Here is a 21,317-nt window from a genome sequence, read left to right as displayed (position 1 = left end):
GAATTAAGTACTTAACCCGAGGTACCACTGTGAATTTCATTTATAAGTCAAATTCTAACTGAATGCCTGTCAGGGCCAGCCCAATACTACTACACTATAGGTGTGGGTGGGTGTTAAATAATCCACCCTTGCCCCCAAAAGGCAAATGGGAAAACTCTGCAAAGAAGCTTAGGCATGTATTCTGCAGTACATACACTAAAAGACATTCAATAAGAATTCACTGTCTCCTTACAGTACAATGGTATACACGCCTCCTTCAGGTGTAAATCTCTTTGTGTTTCATGGATCTCACTCTCATGTTGTGTTACTATGGCCCTATGGCAGCCATTTTGTGACTGGCACCCACGGAACTCTCTCAGAATTGGTCCAAAATGGTTGGTGAACCGTGTTGCAAGTATTGAGATTGTTGACAAACAGAGCAGGCATTTTCTCCAAAAGCAGGTACATCCCTCCAGCAACTGAAAAATGCCAGCATTGCAGAACATTTCCAATTGCCTTCCGTATAAGTACATAGCACACAAAAAATGCTTTTGCACTATGGATATTGATTCAATGTCCTCTTTTTGACATGCCACAGAATGAAAATATAGCTCCTTCCTTCCAAAAAAAACTCCAGCATCACACCAACAAAATAACACCTCAGGCAGTGTTTGCATATTATATCAATCTAAACACAATGCATTTCATTGACATATTCCAGCTCATCAACTCATTAGATTCCTCATGTTCTAGCAGTGTTTTAAATGAAAGTATATAAAAAAACAGATCACTAGCCTGCAAAATAGAAAGCAAATTAATTCTCATAATGTTTGTGGCTGTTATGACCTTTGCACAACAGCTTTCAAAGTCATACCTATCAGACTTTTCCATGGACAAAACCAAATATTTGCATGTCCTGAATAAAGGCCCAAATATGCACACACTCTCATATTTCAGACTCTGGTGTTCCTTTTCTGCTGAAAGGTGAGGGAGAATTCAGGTGTTGTATTTCCTTTGAAACTCTTCCAGCAGGTAACGTTCCGTTCCACCAGTTAGAGCTGACCACCTAGAGATCTCTTAGAAATTCAGGCAAGCCAGATGTAAACTTAAAGAAATAAAACACAGTGGGTGAAAATCAGAGGTGCCCATCTGCCAGTAGAGCAGACATAATGGGCACAATGGATTTTTCACTTCTGCTTATGCCACAGAGGTTTTGGGGACCCTCCAGTAGGTGCTTTGAGAGCCCCAGGGGAAAAGAAGAAGGGGAAATTCATTTATTGGATATCACCCTTTTATTCTAATTTTACACAAGTTTGGCATATGCTTAGTTTGCTTTTGGCCATGCTTCAAATACACAGAGTGGAAAGAAACTTGCAGTATGTTTATCTACATGACCCAGACTTGTAACCCCAAGCAGAGAGAGCCAGAAGACACAAGCAGGAATTACACCAGTAGCCAAAATCCAGTTGGCCTCATGGACTATCTTCTATCTTGAGATTGGCGTCAGTGCATGGAATTAACAACCCCATATTTAGGAATTGTGTCACATGCAATTTTAGAAAAGCCCAAAGAAGGGAATACAGCATCTTTCAGTTAGAACCATGAAGCATCATTTTTGTGGAGTTTGGTTTTTGTATTGCAATTTGGCAATGTTCCATGTTGTTTTCAATGGCTCCTCTAGAAAATTGTTTATCCCAGAGTCTGCAGCACCTAGGAAAGACTTAGTCAGCATACAAGTCTGAGACTTACAAGCCGACCTCAAGGCTACAGCTGCCCATATTTTGTATCCCACCCCCCATTTTTCTGTGTCCCACTCACCCTCTGCTTTGTGTAGCAACTTGCCCAACTGAGAATTATGGAGAACCCAGAAGCCTGCCACATTTTTGGTTTTGGTATTAATATTATTATTAGTCTAAAGGGTATTATTGAGATTTTAGTAAATACTGTCTGTTCTGTACAAATTACTACACCTTTGTTTTATCAGTTCGATATATAAGGAACTCTAGATGTCCTGGCAAAGCGCAACCCCTCCTTTGAGGCACCCTTCCCACAGATGTGGATTCCTACAGCTATTGAGCCAGCTGTCTGCAGAAATAACTGTAGGCAGGAGTGATCCTGTCCTCCTGGCCCAGGTATTGCCACCTGCTCTGCTCCCTGAATCTGGACTGGGGAGGTGAGGTCTTGCTCTCTTAGACATTGATCTCTATTTCTCCATTGGTACCAAGGCTGTTTCCAGACTGCCAGTATTTTGTGGGAAGGATTTCAGTGCATACCGGAACTTTAGCTTTGTGCGATTAAAGTGGATAAAGTGCAGTGTCACCTTAGCACAACAAATCCCCCCTTTTTTTTGCAGTTTGGAAAGCAACAAGGAAATGCATTGGAAAGTATGGAACGAACAAATGATTAATGGAAAGATGTGTAAATATCCCACAAGCAAATTGAGAAGAATGCTGATTATAGTATAAACTACCCTCTAAACAAATCAGAACAATTGCTCAATGAAGGCCGGACATAGTCTAACCACCGTATAAGCTTTGTACAAGCAAATCAAGAAGAATACTTCAAGTATTTATTGTTAAGCAAGAACCTCCCTCTCCTATAACTAATCGATTTATTGTGTTAGGCTGAAAACTTCTATTTCACCCACTGCAATCTGTCACTCATGGCTTGTATGCTCTCTCCTTGATTGTATTCTGTTCCTAGATTTTTTTGGCAGAAACAAAATGCAGGAAGGCAATCCAATTGCTGGACCAAGTCTTGGGTTGGGGCAACTGGCTAAAATGTTTTACAATGTTTTAAACAGTTCTAACTTTGGTTCCTCTTGTTTTTGTCGGGTTGGGGTCGGTTAAATGTTTAGTTGGGGTTGGCGGTTATTTTAAATTGGGTATAACTGTAAACTGTTCTTATTGTTATTATTGGTTTCTATTGGTTTATTGGTTTGTTTGTTGCCTGTATAGCATATTCTGTTTTTTTAATGTTTGATGTTTGTTGTATTTTTATATATGCTATAAGCCACCCAAAGTGGGAAACCCAGCCAGATGCGGATGATGATGATGATGTTTCCAACAAATGAATAAAAAGCTCTTTCTAGATCTGTGTAGATTCCCCTCCCTTTTTCCATGGACTCGTAGAATTAGAAGGGAATGGAGGTATTCTCGTCTGGCTACTTGCCAAACCACAATACACTGCAGGGTATTATGTAGAATACGCCTATGAATCCAAAATGGAACAACGTGGAAAGATGCTTAAATAAAAATGGCATCATGTCACTATTTCATCCGCATTACATTAGATGAAGACCATCCAAAATAATGTCACTTCTAAGCAGAGATTTGCAAGGCTCATTTAACAAACTCAAAAGGCTTCCAACATACATCAGACCCAAAACTAGGTTGGCCTCCTGCTTTACAAGAGGACAGGCCTCTATTTGAAGGACTAACAGTCTTCTAGTTGAAAGAGTTTCCTATTTGGGAGGCTTCCAGGCCAGTTTAAATGGAGCAGTTGAGGTCTTTGGAAGCTGCTTACCCGTAGTTGCACCTGGATAGCAGACTGAATATATCGATCTGACCACTTGACACAGGGCAATTTATTGTTGGCTCAGCGCTGCTCATTCAGGCAAGCTTTTGGCAGCATTGACATGGTGCTGCAAAGGTAATGGGAAGGTAATAGATTAGCAGCAGCAGCAAGAACAACAATGGCATACTATTTTCCCGCCCCACCCCGTTCAATACAGGTTTACTAATTCCAGGTTTGCTTGTTTTTTAAAAAACAAAAACTTACCATTTTCTGAAGAAATGGTAGCTCTGATTTAAATGAGAAAATGATATGGGACAACAACCAGTTCTGCAAGTTTGCAACAAAAGCCATCTTTGCACAGCCCTGATTGGCTAGAACCAGTGATATCAGAAAGCCACCACTCCTCCCCATACAAGCTGTGCTAAAAAAAAATCTTGAAGTATGTAGGAGGGAAAAGACAAGTGAGTGAACCAGTTTTCTAATTGCTGTTAGTTGCTTTCCAAATACAGTGGAACCTCGTCCTCCTTACGAATGCTTCAGGTAACGAGCTCCGCTAACCCGGAAGTAGATACCCCTAGTTGCGAATTTTGTCCTGGGATGCAAGCGGAAGTCACGCGGCGGTGCCGCGGCAGCAGCAGGAGGCCCCATTAGTGAAAGCGCGCCTCATGTTAAGAATGGTTTCAGCTTAAGAACAAACCTCCAGAATGAATTAAGTTTGTAACCAGAGGTACCACTGTACAAGAGGAAATTGAACTGAACCTTGCAAAGAAACATGCATAGTGACACTTGTTTTTGGTACATCTGTATGCATCTAATTCTCTTTCCGGACCGCTGCAAACCAAGTTTAAGGGAAGTTTAAGGCGATAGTTGAAGAATCCATTTCTGTTGCTTGTCAGATCACTGGAAATCTATGATTTTGGAATTATTATTATTAGTATTAATATTATTATTTTACTAATATAATGATACCTAAGTCTATAACCAGCACAAACCACAATGCTACTTCAAAACTTACAGAATCCAGGTAGCTCAGATAACAAGATATTGCTTTTGCCCAGTGTGTTTCCAACTTAGCTGGAACAAAGCTGCTTTTCCTGAAGCTATCCCTTTCAGGGCTGACTATTCAAGTGCTGCTAAAAATCAGAGACTGGACTGGGAACCTGTGGCCCTCCTTGACCATTGGACATGCTGGCTGGGGCTAATAGGAGTTGAGCCCAACAACATCTGGGTGACTACAGGTTCTCCATCCCTGCCCTAAATGAACTCTGTGCATCTTTTCATTGAGGCAATGCTTTTAAAATGATTGTGCAAACAATATTTATTCTTTTTGTAGCATTCTATTTAACCAAGGGAAATTCATCATTAATGAGTACATTCAGAATGGTGTATGTTATCAAGATAGCCTCATACAACAAATACTGCAGTTCTTTTAAAGCAGCCAAATAGGAAAAGAAGTCATAACAGAGGATTACACAGAGTGAGAGCCTTTGTAAACATCCACCAGGCCTTGTGAATGCCGGATGAAAGGTCTATCAACAAAACAGTTGTTCTATCTATCACTTAATCGTCTCCTTAATATTACATCACTGTCACGTATTACAACTTCCCATCTTTTCAACATCAACATGTTGGTTTTTTTGTAACAGGAACCATGTAAAACAGATAAGCTGCCCCCAATCCACTTTAATAAATACTTCAGCATATGATCAGGGTAATTGAAACCTTATTCTTCTATACAGCTGAACACAAGTGGCACATTGCTTGCAAAACCTTCCAAGTTGGTGGTCTGGCAACTTTGCTTTATCAAGAAGTGCCAGCTTCCCATTCTTTCAATGCCTGTTTAAATATGACCATGCTAATTTCCAATAGTGATTCTGAGTTCAAAACCATAAAGAAGATAGTTGTTTTTGGTTTAATTAACCCAGAATAAAGGATGGTATCTTAAGTCTGTGCCAGCAGTGCTCCATTTTTAAGAGTACAGTGTCCCTGGTTTTTGTAGAATGTGCACATTTAGAGTTTGAGTGAATTTTATATGTTGCATGCTGAAATACCATAACCACATTTGTGATAATACAACAAGCAATAACTGCACCCAAGGGCCATTTTTGGTAATTGTATTGTTGTTTTCCTTGGACTTGGATCTACAAAGGGCCATTTTCCAAGTTTGTACAGAGAAGAAATATTCTGCTCTGTAGATTTCTGCGTTCTGTTGGGTTTTTTAAAGGCTCTGTTCCATCCCTTTTCCTCTGCTTATTTATGTAAACAGGAACCTGGTTAGAACAATTTTTGAGAGAGCAGCATGCTTCTGCACTCTGCATTATAATTCATGCCCATAAATCCATGCTGCATTTATTCTCTGAAATCCAGGAGGTTACAGTCCAACGCATCCAAGCAAACATCTGGCGCTTCAAGAGAAGTGCACATTTCTAAAAGATAACAGGACCAGCTCCATCATTAGGGAGAGTGAGGTGGCCACTTCAGGCAGCAGATTCTGTGGGACAGGGGGTGACAGTGACACGTTGGAGGCAGAGATGTGTAGGCTGTGTGATCTGTCCTACACTTCTTAAACAAGCCAATGTTCAATTGTCAATTCCATACATGGAAATAAGGGGGCCATCTCGTCCTTTACCTCAGGCAGCAAACTATCTCTGGCCAGCCCTGTCCACAAAGGAGCCTGCAGTGGAATAGGATAAGGACTGCACATCCCAACCCTAACCCTAAACAAAATGGCAGACACCAACTGTGCTATCGGTTGCTCTCTGGGCGGAACATCTTCTTGAGGACTGCCACACAGGCAGGGGCAGAGCTGTGCTCCTCCTGTGAGCAGGCGGCATCCTGAGAGGTCGATATCAGCACCGGCTTGTTGAACAGCTCCCGAACCCCCTGGCGGAACTTGGGATCCCAAACACTGTAGATGGCCACGTTCCAACAGCTGTTGGAAGTGAGGATCCAGAAGGCGTAAAAGGAGAACTTGCACCACTGGTATCCCACTACTGACCCCACAACAAATACCGCAATGGGGAGGAAGGAAACGGAGAAAGCAAAAGTCAGAATGCCAATGGTCTTGGCCGCGGTAATGTCTGAGAAGGAGACCTGGTTGCTACTGCCCTGTGCCTCTTCTCCCAGTTGCTTCCGTTTCTTGCAGTATTGGTGGACGGCTGCAAAGGTGACGGCATTGATCGCAAAGGTTCCGCTCAAAACTGAGAAATCAAAGACCGGGTACAGTAGCATGATATTCCAATGGGATTCAGGCGGCTTGTCTGTTGGAAAGGCATAGTTGCACATCTTGCTGCAGGCATTGTACTGGAAGGTGATATCAGGGCTGGAGAGCAAGGGCACCACTGCCAAGCAGCAGCTCATGGCCCAAGAGGCCACAATGAGCCAAATAGTCCTCCGCTTGGTGATCACTGCTTTCCGGTGCAGAGGCTTCAGCACAGCTACACTCCTCTCGACTGAGAGCAGAAAGATGGTGCTGATCGAGACAAAGGTGCAGCCTGCAAAGATGGGCCCAGTGATGAAGCAGGCAGGCTTCTCATATTTATCCATCTCTGGTTCCATCCCCCAGGTCAACCTATTCACCTCCCTGTAAACGGAGTAAGGCACGACGATGAGCCCCACCGCCAAGTCAGCTAGGGCCAAGGAGGCCTTCAGGTAGCCTTGGGAGGTTCTGAATTGCCTGACACGGAAGAAAACCAGGAGGCTCACCAGATTGCCGAGGCTGATGACCACCACCAGGAGGACCATGAGGAACAGCTTGAAGACGTCCCCAGCAGAGGCCTGGCTCCAGTCTGTGCAATTGGGGCTCCTGCCACTGCTGTTTCCCAACATTGACCAGGTTGTATTTCCTTCCTAAGACAAGCAGGGAGCTACAAAAGTTACAGGCTAAGGTTTCTTCACCTCTGAAATTCCATGGGAGGTACTTCACAGGGTGCTTTCTCCATACTGAATTGCCAGAAGTGGAGTTTGCAAGAAATAGCAGCAAAAACAATTTGAGTGGAAGTCCGGGTCAAAATGCAGCCTATTCACAAATGTAGAATCGACTGCTGTGCCCACAAAGATGTGAAGTGCAGATCCACACAGGAACAAGCTTGAAGTGCCAATCAGGCTCCCACGCAATCTACTGTAATGAGTTCCTTCTCTCCCTCCCCCCCCCTCTCTCACACACAGGAGTCTAACTATAGTAGTGCATAGTTCACACAAGCAAAGGATTATTCAAAGATCATCTGCAAATACTGTGATCTTGCATCACTTTGTTCAAAACACACGCGTTGATACTGCAATGTCACACAAACCCTCAGATTTTTGCAGAAGCATCTCTCAGTCACACCTTGCGCGCGCGCACACACAAATATAATAACAGACCCGTCACCTCTTATATGAGAGCCCTTGAAGTATTCAAGTGGTATTTGCCCTGGGATAATACTATGAGAGGTAGGTTGCAGATATCCGACAGACTATCGCTTGCTTCTCCCTCTCTTGAAGAGGAGAACTTTCCGTGCCTAGATCTACGAGAGTTACAGCAACCTCCAGCGTAGTAAAAGCAAGAAAAGGGCAAGTCTTAACATTCCGCCATAGATTCACATGCTGGCAATTTCTCGCATCGGTGAGAAGTCTTTACGCGGATTATCTGCACAGTCTCCTCCTCAAAACAAAGCAAAAGACCAAAGCAATCCTCGGGCCCTTTCCTGGAGTTGCCATTCAGATGCGCTCCGAAGTGGCTCCGCTCTTCTGGAAGGAACGTGCGCTCGAAAAAACCAGCACAAACTGGGAGACCCATCAGCCTGTAAGGCTCCCTGTTCGCTCTCTCAAGCTTTGCGGCGCTGCGCGCAGCTCCGGACTGTTTTCATCCTCCACCTCTCTCCGCATAGCTAGCCCGGCGACCGCCTCAAAGTTCAAGGCACCCTTAGCGAGAGTCCCTGCGCCAACTCCGCTGCGCTCCCGTCCTGCGGCAAAGAAGCGGCGCTCCGGGGGTTGCTCTTGAGACCGGCGACACCCTTCCCGCGACAAATAGCCTCTCTTCTGCAACCCGAAAATGTGGTTACCCGAAAATCCATGCAACAGGTTCCTGGAGTTTCCAAAAAGAGGATGCTGCTGGAAACATTCGCCACGCGCCTCCAGATTGAATATGTCCAGCCCTCTCTGCTCTCCAGTCCTTCGGCTGCTCAACCAAAACTAACCCACGCGCCTGAGTTTCCAGGTCTTCTTGCGTAGCTGCTTTTGGCGACGCCTCCCGCCTCCGGGGACTGGGTTACGGACGGCTCTTGCCCCATCGGGCGCTCCCTGCTTTCTCACCTAAGAGAGCAAACGGCGAGGGGGACTGCAGACTGGAGACGCGCGAAACAAGACTGCCGAGATTCTGGGCGAGATTATTTGCAGTGCTGGGGGCGTTGCTTAGATTTCCCCCGCACTCGCCGGCTCCAGTTTGGCCAGAGGGGGTGTGCGAGGGGTCAGATTCTTCTGGGAGCGCGTGCGTGCGGGTGCTCCTAAGGGCGTGCTCCACATTGGCTGGCGGAACGCAATGTTGCCACAGGGGCGTTATGGAGGGTTGTCGCTCTCATCCTACGATCGATCACCTGTTTCCCTTTGTTGTTGTTGTTGTTGTTGTTGTTGTTGTTGTTGTTGTTGTTGTTGTTGTTGTTGTTGTATTTCCCCATAACAATTCGTTGGACAAAAGAAACCTCTCGAAGACCAGTCGAATGGGCGTTTTCCCTGCACCGCTTTTTAATACCGGACCAGTTCCATACATTCGCGAAATTTATTGCTAATGTTAAACCCCTTTTGTCATAAACATTGCTACGTCTCTCCCTCCCTTCCCAAATTGCCCTTCAGAGAGAACTTAAGAGACGTTTCTCCATACACAGTGGTCACGTGGGGGGGGCGGAATAGAGGGGCAGAATCCTAGAATCGGAAGAGACCCCAAGGGTCATCTAGTCCAACCCCCTGCGATGCAGGAATCTCAGCTGAAACATCCATGGCAGATGGGCCAAGGTGCACAGGTGAGTGCCTGTTTGTCCCATCCTCAGATTTCTAAGGAAAATTGATGATGTGGTGGCACCCCTGTGTCCAGCCTTCTCTTGGGTGGAGTCCTTTCTTTGAAGGGGTGTCCTGCATGTGTTGTCTTGGTCTGTTCTCATGTAGAAATTCACTGCAAGGTGAGTTGGTGGTTAACGGATTTTATCTCCAATGTGGCCTGGGTGCCTGCATTGAGTAGAATCCAACCTCTCCTGCCAGGCCACATCTTTAAGCAAAGGATCATAACTCAGTGGTAGAGCAGCTGCTTGACATACAGAATGTCCCAGGTTGAATTGCCAGCATCTCCTGGTAGGGATGGGAGAACCCTCTGCCTGAGACACTGGGGAGCTGCTGGATAATCACAGCAGGTAATCCTGAGCTAGTGAGCCAGTGTAAGTCAGTTTCCAGTGTTCTCATAGTCAGCTCTCCAGGAGCCAGCCTCCTGAGTCATAGCTGCTTCTCAAAGGAGCCACATGCCAGATATTTAGCTGATAACACATACATTACATCCCCCCGTCTACCAGTAAAACATGAAATGAAAATATCCCTAGATGTTTACAGCAAGGAAGCAGATACAGGTCTAAATCATTGCTTTCTACTGTGCAACACAGTCCTCCCATCCTTTGGGTTTGAATTTCCTTCCATACATTGAATAGGTGTTGCTTTCACTTGCTGGTGCTTCTGGTCTACAAGCATGTTTTTACCTCTGTCATGAAAAGTGGAGGTGTTGTGGGTGGGTGGGTGGGTGGTGGGCATTTTCAGGGCAAGAGCGATGGGTGGGAGGGGTATATTTAACTTTTTCCCCAGTTGCTATTTTTGCTCCTAGTGAGGTAGCAAGAAAACTGCTTGCGTATTTGCGATTTGCAAAGTTAGGCAGGGTCTGGTATGGTGTCAAATAGTTTAAACAAGCCAGAAATTCCCAGAATGATAACAGACACTTCATATTAAAACTAAAAGTTCTCACTGTTTTTCACATTTCTCAACCAACAGAAGCTGTTTCAGTAAAAGATTAGTCCTTGTCCTCATTATGTCTCTCAAAGAAGTCTATTCATTTCCTGATAGTTAAAATGTGTTAATGATCTGCAGATCCTTCACAAATCCTTCTCTTATAATATTGGCCGTCCAGACGTAAATAATCTCTCACAGTAAAAGATAAATTGCTCACTTTAGATTTCCAACAGAACTTGGTTAATTGATCATCTATCAAGTGTTTGTGAGTCCTCTCCAAATCCTTCAGAAACAGGAAGTGCAAGCCATCCATCTGGACAGAGAACAGCATGAACTTCAGAGTAACTGACAAGCATGAAATAATAATGTCACAGTACTTGGCATCATTTCATCCTGCCTAATTTTTTCACTCTATCCTTGGGGGTGCCCTAAGGATGAAAAAGCCTGAGAAGATTTGTCTATTTTGCATTCCCAGCACTGTTATCAACCCTCACTGGAGCCTGAGAGAATTGTAGTTGGTCTTGAATCAGGGATCTAGCTGTCTGGCTTTGGCCGGACATCCTATTCGCTCTGTGCGTTCATGATGGCTTTTGCTCATGCTGCAGCTGTACATGACCCAGTTTTCAATACTGTTAGCACCTGCAAAAGTGTTAGGGCAGTCACACTCTTTCATTTCCAATCAGTGCATATCCTGCTTAAGTCCTATAACTACTTATGCCTCAAATGTTCTGGTTTGTTTTTGAACCAGTTTCATTGCACTGTAGCCTCTTGAGATAGCAGTATTGTGATAGCAATGGAGAAGCCCTGGACACCAGAGTAAAGCAGAATAAATCCTCCACCACAATTATTGTGGGAAGGCCATGTTGCAGAGTACACTGGCAATAAAATAGCAACCTATGGGGGGCACAGGGGTGCAAATAGGCACAGCTGATGGGAAGAGCCATTTCTTACCTGCACTGTTGAAGGGGCAAAGTGTGAAAGCTTCCCTTCCCATGCCATGGTTTTGGGGGACCCTATACCAGCCATTTTAAAAACTAATTGCTATGTGAGTGACACGTCATGTCCATGACCCTTAGACTGTCCTTTGCCTTTATGTAACCATGGCTTCCCACTTCTACAATACCATACAAACTGAGAAAAAGTCACCTGAAGGACAAGAAGAATTTCACTCCTGTTTTACTGGAAGTCAAATATATGGGCTGTTTACATGGGCATGCCTTAAAATAGTTCAGCTGCTGTCTTAAAAGATGTACAGACATAATTTTGGGTGGTGGTTTCTCCTGGTAGCAGACCATTATCAAGGCTGGTATATATATATAAAAAATAAATTCTCTCAAGATTGTTGATCCAGCCCTGCCAGGCCTAAAGTAACATCGGAATCTTTAAATCCTAGAGCAGCCATGATAGAATGAAATGGATACAGTAGTGAAGGGAAGGGGGGGAGGAAAATCCAACCTCTGAGAAAATAAGGAAAGCGCTTGTGAGTCAAAAGTGACTCCTTTGAGGTACTTCTTGGGAGGTGGAAATGCTAATCTCCGGGCACAGCTCCTTATGTCACAAAGACTGCTAGTCCTACTCAGAGTAGACCCAAGGAAATTAATGAATATGACTAACTTGGGTCCCTTAATTTCAGTTGGTATATAATCTGAGCAAAACGTAGCAGGTTACAACCCCTAGGCCTATCTCTGATCAACATAACATGTAAATGTCCAGACGTCCAAGTACTTCCTATATATCTTTCCTGTTGTTTTGCTTTCTCCACCTTCCTTTCTTCCTCTTCTAAAAAAAATAAAAATAAAAATCTGACAAATGAAGGCAAATGAAAATTTTGGATTGTTCTTCCAACTGCTGTCATGTGTTGCTTTATAATGTTGTTTTCAGCCTTACTTAGGTTTCAAAATCTCTCACACAAAGACTATTCAAATAATTCTAGCTATGTTGTCCTTTAGTTCTATATTTGAAACAGGAAATGTTTGGCTATTGTTTTTGAAACAAGTGTGTGCCCAGAAGAGCTTCTGTACAAGACATCCAATAGGTGGAATGGGTAGACTAGAAAAGGCAAGTTCGTCTGGCTGTTGTTGTTTAGTTGTTTAGTCGTGTCTGACTCTTTGTGACCCCATGGAACAGAACACGCCAGGCACTCCTGTCTTCCACTGCCTCCCGCAGTTTGGTCAAACTCATGCTGGTAGTTTTGAGAACACTGTCCAACCATTTCGTCCTCTGTTGTCCCCTTCTCCTTGTGCCCTCCATCTTTCCCAACATCAGGGTCTTTTCCAGGGAGTCTTCTCTTCTCATGAGGTGGCCAAAGTATTGGAGCCTCAGCTTCAGGATCTGTCCTTCCAGTGAGCACTCAGGGCTGATTTTCTTAAGAATGGATAGGGTTGATCTTCTTGCAGTCCATAGAGTCTCCTCCAGCACCATATGTATGGCTACCTAGACATAAATTAATGGTTAGACATGTCCTTGCCATGGCCCCAATGGAAAAATATCAGCCAGTGGGCATGCGATAGCTTCCCAGAATTCAGTGTGTTTTGAGAAAAAATGGAAGGGAAATCTTAATGTAAACTATCCTGAAAGGTAGTGTGTGCATTAGCAAAGAAGCTGGTTAGCACAGGTTAGTACAGAATTATACTTTCAGCAGTCCTGCATTAAACCATCTTCCTAAACATACATTCTAATGAAAGATTTAGTCAGTAGTCAAAGGGCTCATATCCACAGTACTTTTTTAAAGTGCCTAGTTTATTATTACAATTACCTCCCTCTGCTTATTTCAAACACGGTGGCTTTTAACTGTGGGAGCTAAGCACCAGCTTGCACAACCTGCTGTTCAAACCCACACCCACCCACTCACACTCCAGAGTCCTAATGAATCCAAATACACAGCCACAAAAAAAGCTTTTAATGGTGTTTGATGTTTTAAGGAGAAACTGGTAGCATTGTAGCACAAATGGGAGGAAGAAAAGATTGGAAGACATGTGGAACTGAAAACCACACCTACAACGCTGAGGACTTCTCCCAGAATTCATGCCATGCTGTTGGAAATACAGTACAGTGGTACCTCAGGTTACGAACTTAATTCGTTCCGGAGGTCCATTCTTAACCCAAAACCATTCTTAACCTGAGGTGCGCTTTCGCTAATGGGGCCTCCCACTGCCGCCGGCACACAATTTCCGTTCTCATCCCGGGGCAAAGTTCTCAACCCGAGGTACTACTTCCAGGTTAGCGGAGTTGATAACCTGAAGTGTTTGTAACCCGAAGTGTTTGTAACCTGAGCTACCACTGTATCTGAAATCAAACAAAATGGTGCAATGGAGAGACCTGGTGGGCTTTTGTTCCAAAGAATCATAGCCTTTCCAGGATTAATGAAGCATAACATTACCACATGCCCTAAGATGCCCTAAGGTATTACACAGAATTTAAGAAGATTCTCCCAGTTTAAATGGGTGCTGGATGGCCATAACCTTGAACAGGTAAAATACTTCAGTTACCTAGGGCTCACATTCCATCATACAGGATCTTGGAAGCACCATTGGCAAACCTCCCTTCAAAAGGTGGAGATTACAAAGCTAGCCATACATAGATTCTTCTTCACAAAGGGCGGCAAATATGTTCCAGCAGCCTTAAGGGTTTTCAACGCAAAGCCCGTTTCCCAACTCCTGTATGCAGCAAATGTCTGGCATAATGGGGACCTGCCAAAGCTAGATGGCTTTCAGGCAAAATTTGTACGATCTCTGCTGCAGGTACCTAACTGTGTCCCCAACTCCGTACTTCTGTTGGAAGCTGGTGAATGCCCAATTTCAGCTAGAGCGTGGTGGGCTGCCCTAAAACATTGGCTCAGGATTTCAGTGTTTAATCTAGGGAAGGGTCTGTACCAACATTTGACCAATGAGGAATTTGTCAGCAAATGGCAGAAAACCATGGCTAAAAAAGCCACCTCTATTGGTCTGTCTCCCCCCCCCCCAACTGTATTACCTGGGTTATGAAGGCGCCCAAAAGGTTTTAAAGTAAAGATTATGGGACAATGCACACAGTGACTTGCGATCTTGGTCACAGTCTGTAGTCCGCTGGCAGCAGGAGTTCAATATGGGTATGTCTTTGAGTTAACATCTTACATCAAAAACTTGACAGTACCTAACTATCGAAGGCTTTTCACCAAAGCCAGACTGAATGTCTTCCCCTCTGCAGTGCTGGATGGTAGGTTGAGAGGAGTTCCCTACCAGGACAGACTTTGCTCGTGTGCTCAAGACATTGATTCCATAGATCATATTTTGTTACATTGTGTGAAGTATGAGCAGGCCAGGGTTGAACTGATACTACCCTTGCTGGTGCCTTTCCCGGGAAAGTCAGGGGCTCACTATGTCAGGTTCCTACTGGAAGACCAGACAAAAGCTAGAACGTTGGCAGTGGCAAAGTTTTTATCGGTGGTTGCAAGAACAAACGAGCACGATATGCCAAACAAAGTGCTTGATTAATCTGGAGGTAGGCTGTATGAACTCTGTATTGATTTGTAATGTTTTGTTGGATCTCTGGACCGTAATAAAGATTGTTGTTGTTGTTGTTGTTACACAGAATTTATGTGCTATAAGAGATGCACATGATATGGATAGCTTAGGAAATTTTCAGAAGGCTGTGGTTTATCCTGTATCTTCAGCAAGTAAACTGAGGAAAAAAGCTCAACAATTTAGGGGTCTCCCAGCCTAAAAAAAAAAATCAACAACTTTTTTGAACTTCGGCAACCCTAAGATAGATGGGTCTTTGTTTGCAACAAGGGCTGCCCTGTAGATGGTTCTCTCTTGCATTTATACCTTGTCCTGGAAATTTAAAGATAGCATACGCACCTGCCCATAATTAAATAATTAATGGCGCAATCCTATACTGAAGATCCATCAGCTGAGGGCCTACTGAAATCAGTGGAATGTCAACTATGCCCCCCACCATGACACAGAAGGTGGCCGAACACCTCAGATTTGTTGACAAACTCATTCTGCTTCTGAAGATACACTGATGGACCGAGCAAGTATTTTCCACCCATGTGTTTTTCCTCTCCATGCCAAGTACACCTTGATTACAGTAGCTTAGTTTCCATGTCATGCAAAGCCATGGTTTGTTTTAAAGCATGGCTTAATTGTGATGTGCCTCACCTCCCCTACCCCCAAGCTGTGTTCTACTTGTTTAAAGCCAGTAATAAGACAAAGGACTTGTGCAGCAGAGCAGAAGGCATGTTCGTGATTAAGTCCAAGTTTGGCTTAGCAAGACATGCAAACAAGACATTTCATTGGCCTAGCAGCTGTGTGTCTCTGGTACTGGCATAATGTGAGAACATAGCTGTCAACTTTCCCTTTTTTGGCGGGAAATTCCCTTATTCCAGTGCCATTTCCCGCTGCTTCCTGCTGCTATCCCAGATTGTTAGATATCCGGTAGACTGTCCCTGGGACAGGTGAGGCTGCTGATCCCTTTTTTTCAAGGCTGCTGATCCCTTATTTTCAAATCTGAAAGTTGACAGCTATGTGTGAGAATAGGATTGCTCACTCAGTTCACTAGGTCATATACATATTAGTTTATACAATCTTAGGTTGCCTCCAGATTACTCCATTATTCAGAATTCATCCTGATTCATTCATACAATTATTTGCAGAGAAGTTAAACTATGGTGGTTATTTACTGAGAATTCATTCTGATTTGTTAGGTGGGACTCTGCCAGAGAGGTTGCATCAAGCAATTGTTCTTCCATGCTTTCTGGTGTATATTCCTTTCATTTTCCTTATAGCAAAAAGTCTGGTTTGGAGGAGGGGCCTTGTGCAAGTGCACCAAATCAACTTTAATTGTGCAACCTCAGTTTGGCAGTACAGTATGTAACTGAATCCACTTGAAAATAACAACAATCGGGAAGTGCCGTTATTGTGTGAGATTGCACAGCGGTAGAGTAGCAATACTCGTTCTGAGCCACACATAGTCCCCTTATTAATAAAACACATCTCACCTAGGAAAAAGTTGTGAAGTTCAGAATGGGTTGCAGGTGCCTTTAAAAAATTTTCTTGCTGAATTCCTTGTAAATTGTTTTCTGTTTAAAAACCCATTTAAAGCCCACATGAGTCACACTTGTTCAACATTGTTCCACTCACAGCCCCAACTCCCAGATGGAGCTGAACCCCCATATGTGAAATCATAGATCTGGTCTATGGTTTCCTATAATAACTTTATGAATCACTGCTATTCATGGCATTGGAACCAAAGCACAATACTAACTCAGAAGCCAACCAATTACAGCACAATTTTTTAATATAAGAAATGCTGTGGCATTACAAAGAAAGTTAACTTCACTTCTGCCATAGCTTTTGTTATATGTTGTTCAATTACCTGGGGTGATGAATGGCATGGTAAACCTTTAGTGACTCCACCTGCAGGTAAGGGCTGATTCATACCTATGTAATATCCCCATGAACAGACCTAGCCCACATGAAGCTGAATAATATATATATGTTTAAAACAATCAATGGTGTTTAAGATTATGTGAGATGCTATTAAGGCTCAGCCTGTTGCTATTTCATAGGTCGTTGTTTCACCTATGAAAGTCATCCCGTTGGACAATGAATTCATGCTGTGATGAGTTTTCCAGCTACATCACAGAGAATGTTATTATTACTCAGAAAGGAAAGAAGACAAACAACTGCATTGTCGATTTGGAGTGAAAATGGAGAAGATTGCATGGGACATGGTAAGCAATGACTTGCTACATCATTGAACTAGGACTGGGTGAGCACATCAGAGGTGTGTTGGCTGATCTAGAGCAACTGTGAGACTGGAGGCAAAACATAGCCTCCATCGTGGCAAGTAGCAAACTTATCCTACATGGTCAAAACAAACAAATAAATTTATTTATTTATTTTGACTGCATCAGAACAACATGGCTACCTACCTGAATCTCTTATCCTACATGGATTTGTCTAATCTTCTTTTGAAGCCATCCAAGTTGGTGGCTGTCACTGCTTCCTATGAGATCAAATTCCATCGTATTTTCTTTTTATCTGTCCTGAAACTTCCATCCTGCTTGTGTCATTTTAGTCCATTCTATTTAATATTTGCTCCCTTTGGCTTTTGGTTCTGTCTCAACAATGACCACACATGTGCAGAAATATAGTGGGACCTCCTGGATGTAAAGCATTGCCACCACTGAGCTACAGCTTGCACTACTAAGGTCTTGTTGCCCTTGACAGAGACTCATATAAAGAGACCTTCCAGCTTTCCTTGCTTTTAAGAGCTTGCTATCCTCTGTTTCATTATTCAGACCCATAGCTTTGATTTCTCTATTATTCTATCCCCAGTTATTCAATTAGCAGGAAGACTTTTCCTTTGTGCTTCCAGTAGCAAAGAGAAAATAAATGGTATGCTCTGTATGAGGCATACACCACTTCTCTTAACATTAAAAGGAATAAAAAGCCAGTTGTTCTGAAGGTCTGTTAGTGCAAGAGGACATCTCTTGCTAATGAAAAGTAGAAAGATGCAGTCCACTGTGTAGAATAAATCAGAGTCATCAACACTACTGGCTCTGGGTTTCTAGCAAGGGAGCATTTAACGAACCAGTGCTTTTCTCTTTATGAGGTCATTTCCAAGACCTTGTGTTTGTATTGCATGCTTACTGCAACACCTTTATGGTCTTATCTGTGATATACAGAATTTCAGTACTAAATGCAATGGTCAATCAACCACACTTAGTATGATAAGCTACTGTTTTATAATGAGTTTGCTATTGCAGAGGGCCTTCTTGGTAGTGGCGCCAGCCCTGTGGAACACCCTCCCATCAGATGTCAAGGAAATAAACAACTATCTGACTTTTAGAAGACATTTGAAGGCAGTCCTGTTTAGGGAACTTTTTAATGTTTGATGTTTTATCGCTTATTATTATTATTAATAATAATAATATTTTGTTGGGAGCTGCCAAGAGTGACTGGGGAAACCCAGCCAGATGGGTGAGGTATAATTAATAAATTAATAAATTATTATTATTATTATTATTATTATTATTATTATTATTACCCATGCCTGATGCAAGGAATTAGGTCAAGCAGATGTCACCCAAGAAGGACTCCATAAAACCATCAAATAGCAAGGGAACTGAAGGGTCTGCTGTGCTTGGAATTAAGACTATGGAGGGCAAGTCCATCAATAGCAATCCTATACACCATGGAACCTCATGTAGCCAGAATTTCATAATCTGTGCACAAAATGGTGATATCAGAAAACATGGAGGAACCTTGAGGTTTGCAGAAGTCCCCCCCCCCGAAAAAAAACCTAATTGTGGCAGGGTAGAAACCCCAGAACAGGCAATGGAGGACTGAGCATGCTCAGTGGCCATGGAATGCTAGCTGATGATGTGGAGGGACAGAAAAGCAGGCGAGAGGGGAATGGAAGTAGGCTTGGACAGGGTGTGGCCATCTTGAACAGGAGCATGGGTGAACCATGCTCGGATCCAGCAAGGCAGGTTTGCAGTGATGCTGCTGGACTACAGTTACCATCATCCCTGATTATAGGCCATGTTGGGTGGACTGATGGGAGTTGGAGTTCACCAGTATTTGGGGGTCCACAGGTTCCCCACACCTATCTTAAGAGTTGAGCACCCATTATAATGAAAAGATTCTCAGTCTTTAAACTTCCAGTGATAGATTTTAACCTTGTATTGTCTTCAGCATTCCAGAGAAGGTGATTCTACAAGAGGACAACTTGTTGCATTGCCCAACCATTTTTACAAGTGCTCCTCCATATCTAGCAAGCCTGTTTTGCTGTGAATATGAATCCATTGTCCGAAGCTCATTTCTTAATGTTTCTGGTTTTCTTTTCTGCAGTCTTTCAGATTTTTTCGGAGAAAAACAGTTATCATCATGCTATTCCCCCCCCCCATCTCAGTTAAATACCAACTGTAGATTCCACATTCCACACATTTTATCATGGCGATATAAATTAAACAATCACATGGTTACTTTCTTTCCCCCTCACAGTCCCATGTCTGGTTTAAATCATCTGCGCACACTGTGCTGTTCTTGGCCACCAACTACTAGCTATCTCTCATGAACTCGACCCTGAGCATTAGCCAGAATGCTTACATAGAGGATAAGGTAGAGGTGCCAAAACAAAACAAAACAAAAATTCCTTCCAGTAGCACCTTAGAGACCAACTAAGTTTGTTACTTAGTTGGTCTCTAAGGTGCTATTGGAAGGAATTTTTTTGTTTGTTTGTTTCGACTATGGCAGACCAACACGGCTACCTACCTGTAAGTAGAGGTGCCAGTTAGGTTGGGGGACCAGTAATGTAAGCTATGGAGGTGCTGAACTCAGAACCAGGCCATGACACTGAGCTTGATCCACAGTCTGTCAACCAGAAGCCCTCTGAATCACAAGCCCCAAACTGGGAACACCTCCTGAGCCATAGTCTCCCAGAGGGGAGATTCTCCTCTCTATACCAGGGTCCTCATGCTCCCCAGTGCCTTCTTGCCAGTGATGGCAATGCACAAGGCAGGAGTTGGTGGCTATGGATCACAAGACTCCAGGCCAGAGGACTGCCCCTTTAAAATGTTCCAATATTCAAGGTGGAGGCGGAGCCTGGGAATGGTAGTTGGCCCCAAAGGCCTCCAATGGTGTTCCTGGTCTTGTTGAAAGTAGGTTGTCTGCTTGGAACTATCCAAGGTCCTGTACACCAGCATGACCCTACAGTACTTGCTACAACAGACTAAATCTCTTTCAGGTATCCATTGTGGTTTGTGTGTTCCTGTTATGATCAAGACATTCATTCATTCAAAGAATTATGCTCTCACAAGGCAGTTTACAGAATGACTTTTTGTAAAACACTTTAATTTACGATACGATATCTTTATTGTCATTGTCCCATACAGAACAATGAAATTGAACTCAACAATTCAAATGCAACAAATCACAGTTGCTATCATTAATTTAAAGCTAGCAGCAACTACAAAGTTACCATGTCAGAATCTTAGCTACCATTTATTAACCAAGCATAGATTAAGATAAAAATGTCTTCAGAGTTTCAAAAGGCCACCACTGAAAAGACCTGTCCCCTAGTAACAGCCAATGTAACAGCTCTTACCATCAGGCCAGTCTGATGCTGACCATAACAGGCAGGATCATATAGCTATAAGTATCCTTCAGATAATCCTGGTTCTACACAATTTACATCTTTAAAGGCCAAAGCCAGCACTTAATCTGTTTCTAAAAATAGGAAGCTGAATTGATACCGTAGGATCTGAACACCTAACTCCAACAGGCATTCTGACTGCCACATTCTGTACTAATTGCAATTTCCAAATCCTGTTCAAGGGCAATCTATTGTACAGCACATTGCGTCTATCAAGACTGGATGTAGCCAAAGAATGTGCCACTGTTACTGGGCCTGCTTTCTCTGGAAAGGCTGTGGAACTAGCCAGAGTTGGTATAAAGCACTCCAAATCGTCAGTGCCACATGAGCCTAGGACAAAATGTGGCATATCCCTGTATACATAGTGAGCACTGCCATGTCTGTTATCTGCATGGTGCATTTTGGTTTGCCAGTTCTGGGGAACTAAAAAGCAATGCCCTCTATTCCATGCCACAAACCCAGTGCCTAACTATTGCAGAGCTCCCCAGAAGTTGTGGACTATAAGTCCCAGCACTCCTGTCCATTGATCATGCTGGCTGGGTCTGATGAGAGTTGTAGTCCACAGTGTCTGGAGTCATCCTGAGGACTATCATTGGCATAACCACTACAACAGGCTTTAATCAGCTGATTTGGCTAACTTCCCAATGACTGAAGGGCTGATTAAGAAGAAGGCTATAAAGAGATAGAAAAAACCCTTCTTCACAAACATGGACTTTCTC

At 43.4% G+C, this 21,317-nt stretch overlaps 1 protein-coding gene across 1 annotated transcript; it reads right to left on the bottom strand.

The window, feature by feature from the left end:
* Nucleotides 1–4,795: 4,795 nt before the first annotated feature.
* On the bottom strand, nucleotides 4,796–7,630 carry LOC128416338 (beta-2 adrenergic receptor-like). Its single transcript, XM_053393967.1, has one exon. The coding sequence runs from the start codon at nucleotides 7,321–7,323 to the stop codon at nucleotides 6,241–6,243; it is 1,083 nt and encodes a 360-aa protein (XP_053249942.1). The 5' UTR covers nucleotides 7,324–7,630; the 3' UTR covers nucleotides 4,796–6,240.
* Nucleotides 7,631–21,317: the final 13,687 nt, after the last annotated feature.

Source organism: Podarcis raffonei, chromosome 6, assembly GCF_027172205.1.
Source record: "Podarcis raffonei isolate rPodRaf1 chromosome 6, rPodRaf1.pri, whole genome shotgun sequence".
Classification (NCBI taxonomy): domain Eukaryota; kingdom Metazoa; phylum Chordata; class Lepidosauria; order Squamata; family Lacertidae; genus Podarcis; species Podarcis raffonei.
Note: the sequence above shows the minus strand (reverse complement) of the source record. Positions and strands in the feature narration are given on the sequence as shown.

What these genes read in the sequence shown, in the direction of transcription:
- LOC128416338 (XM_053393967.1), bottom strand. Translation starts at nt 7,323, where the DNA reads ATGTTGGGAAACAGCAGTGGCAGGAGCCCCAATTGCACAGACTGGAGC.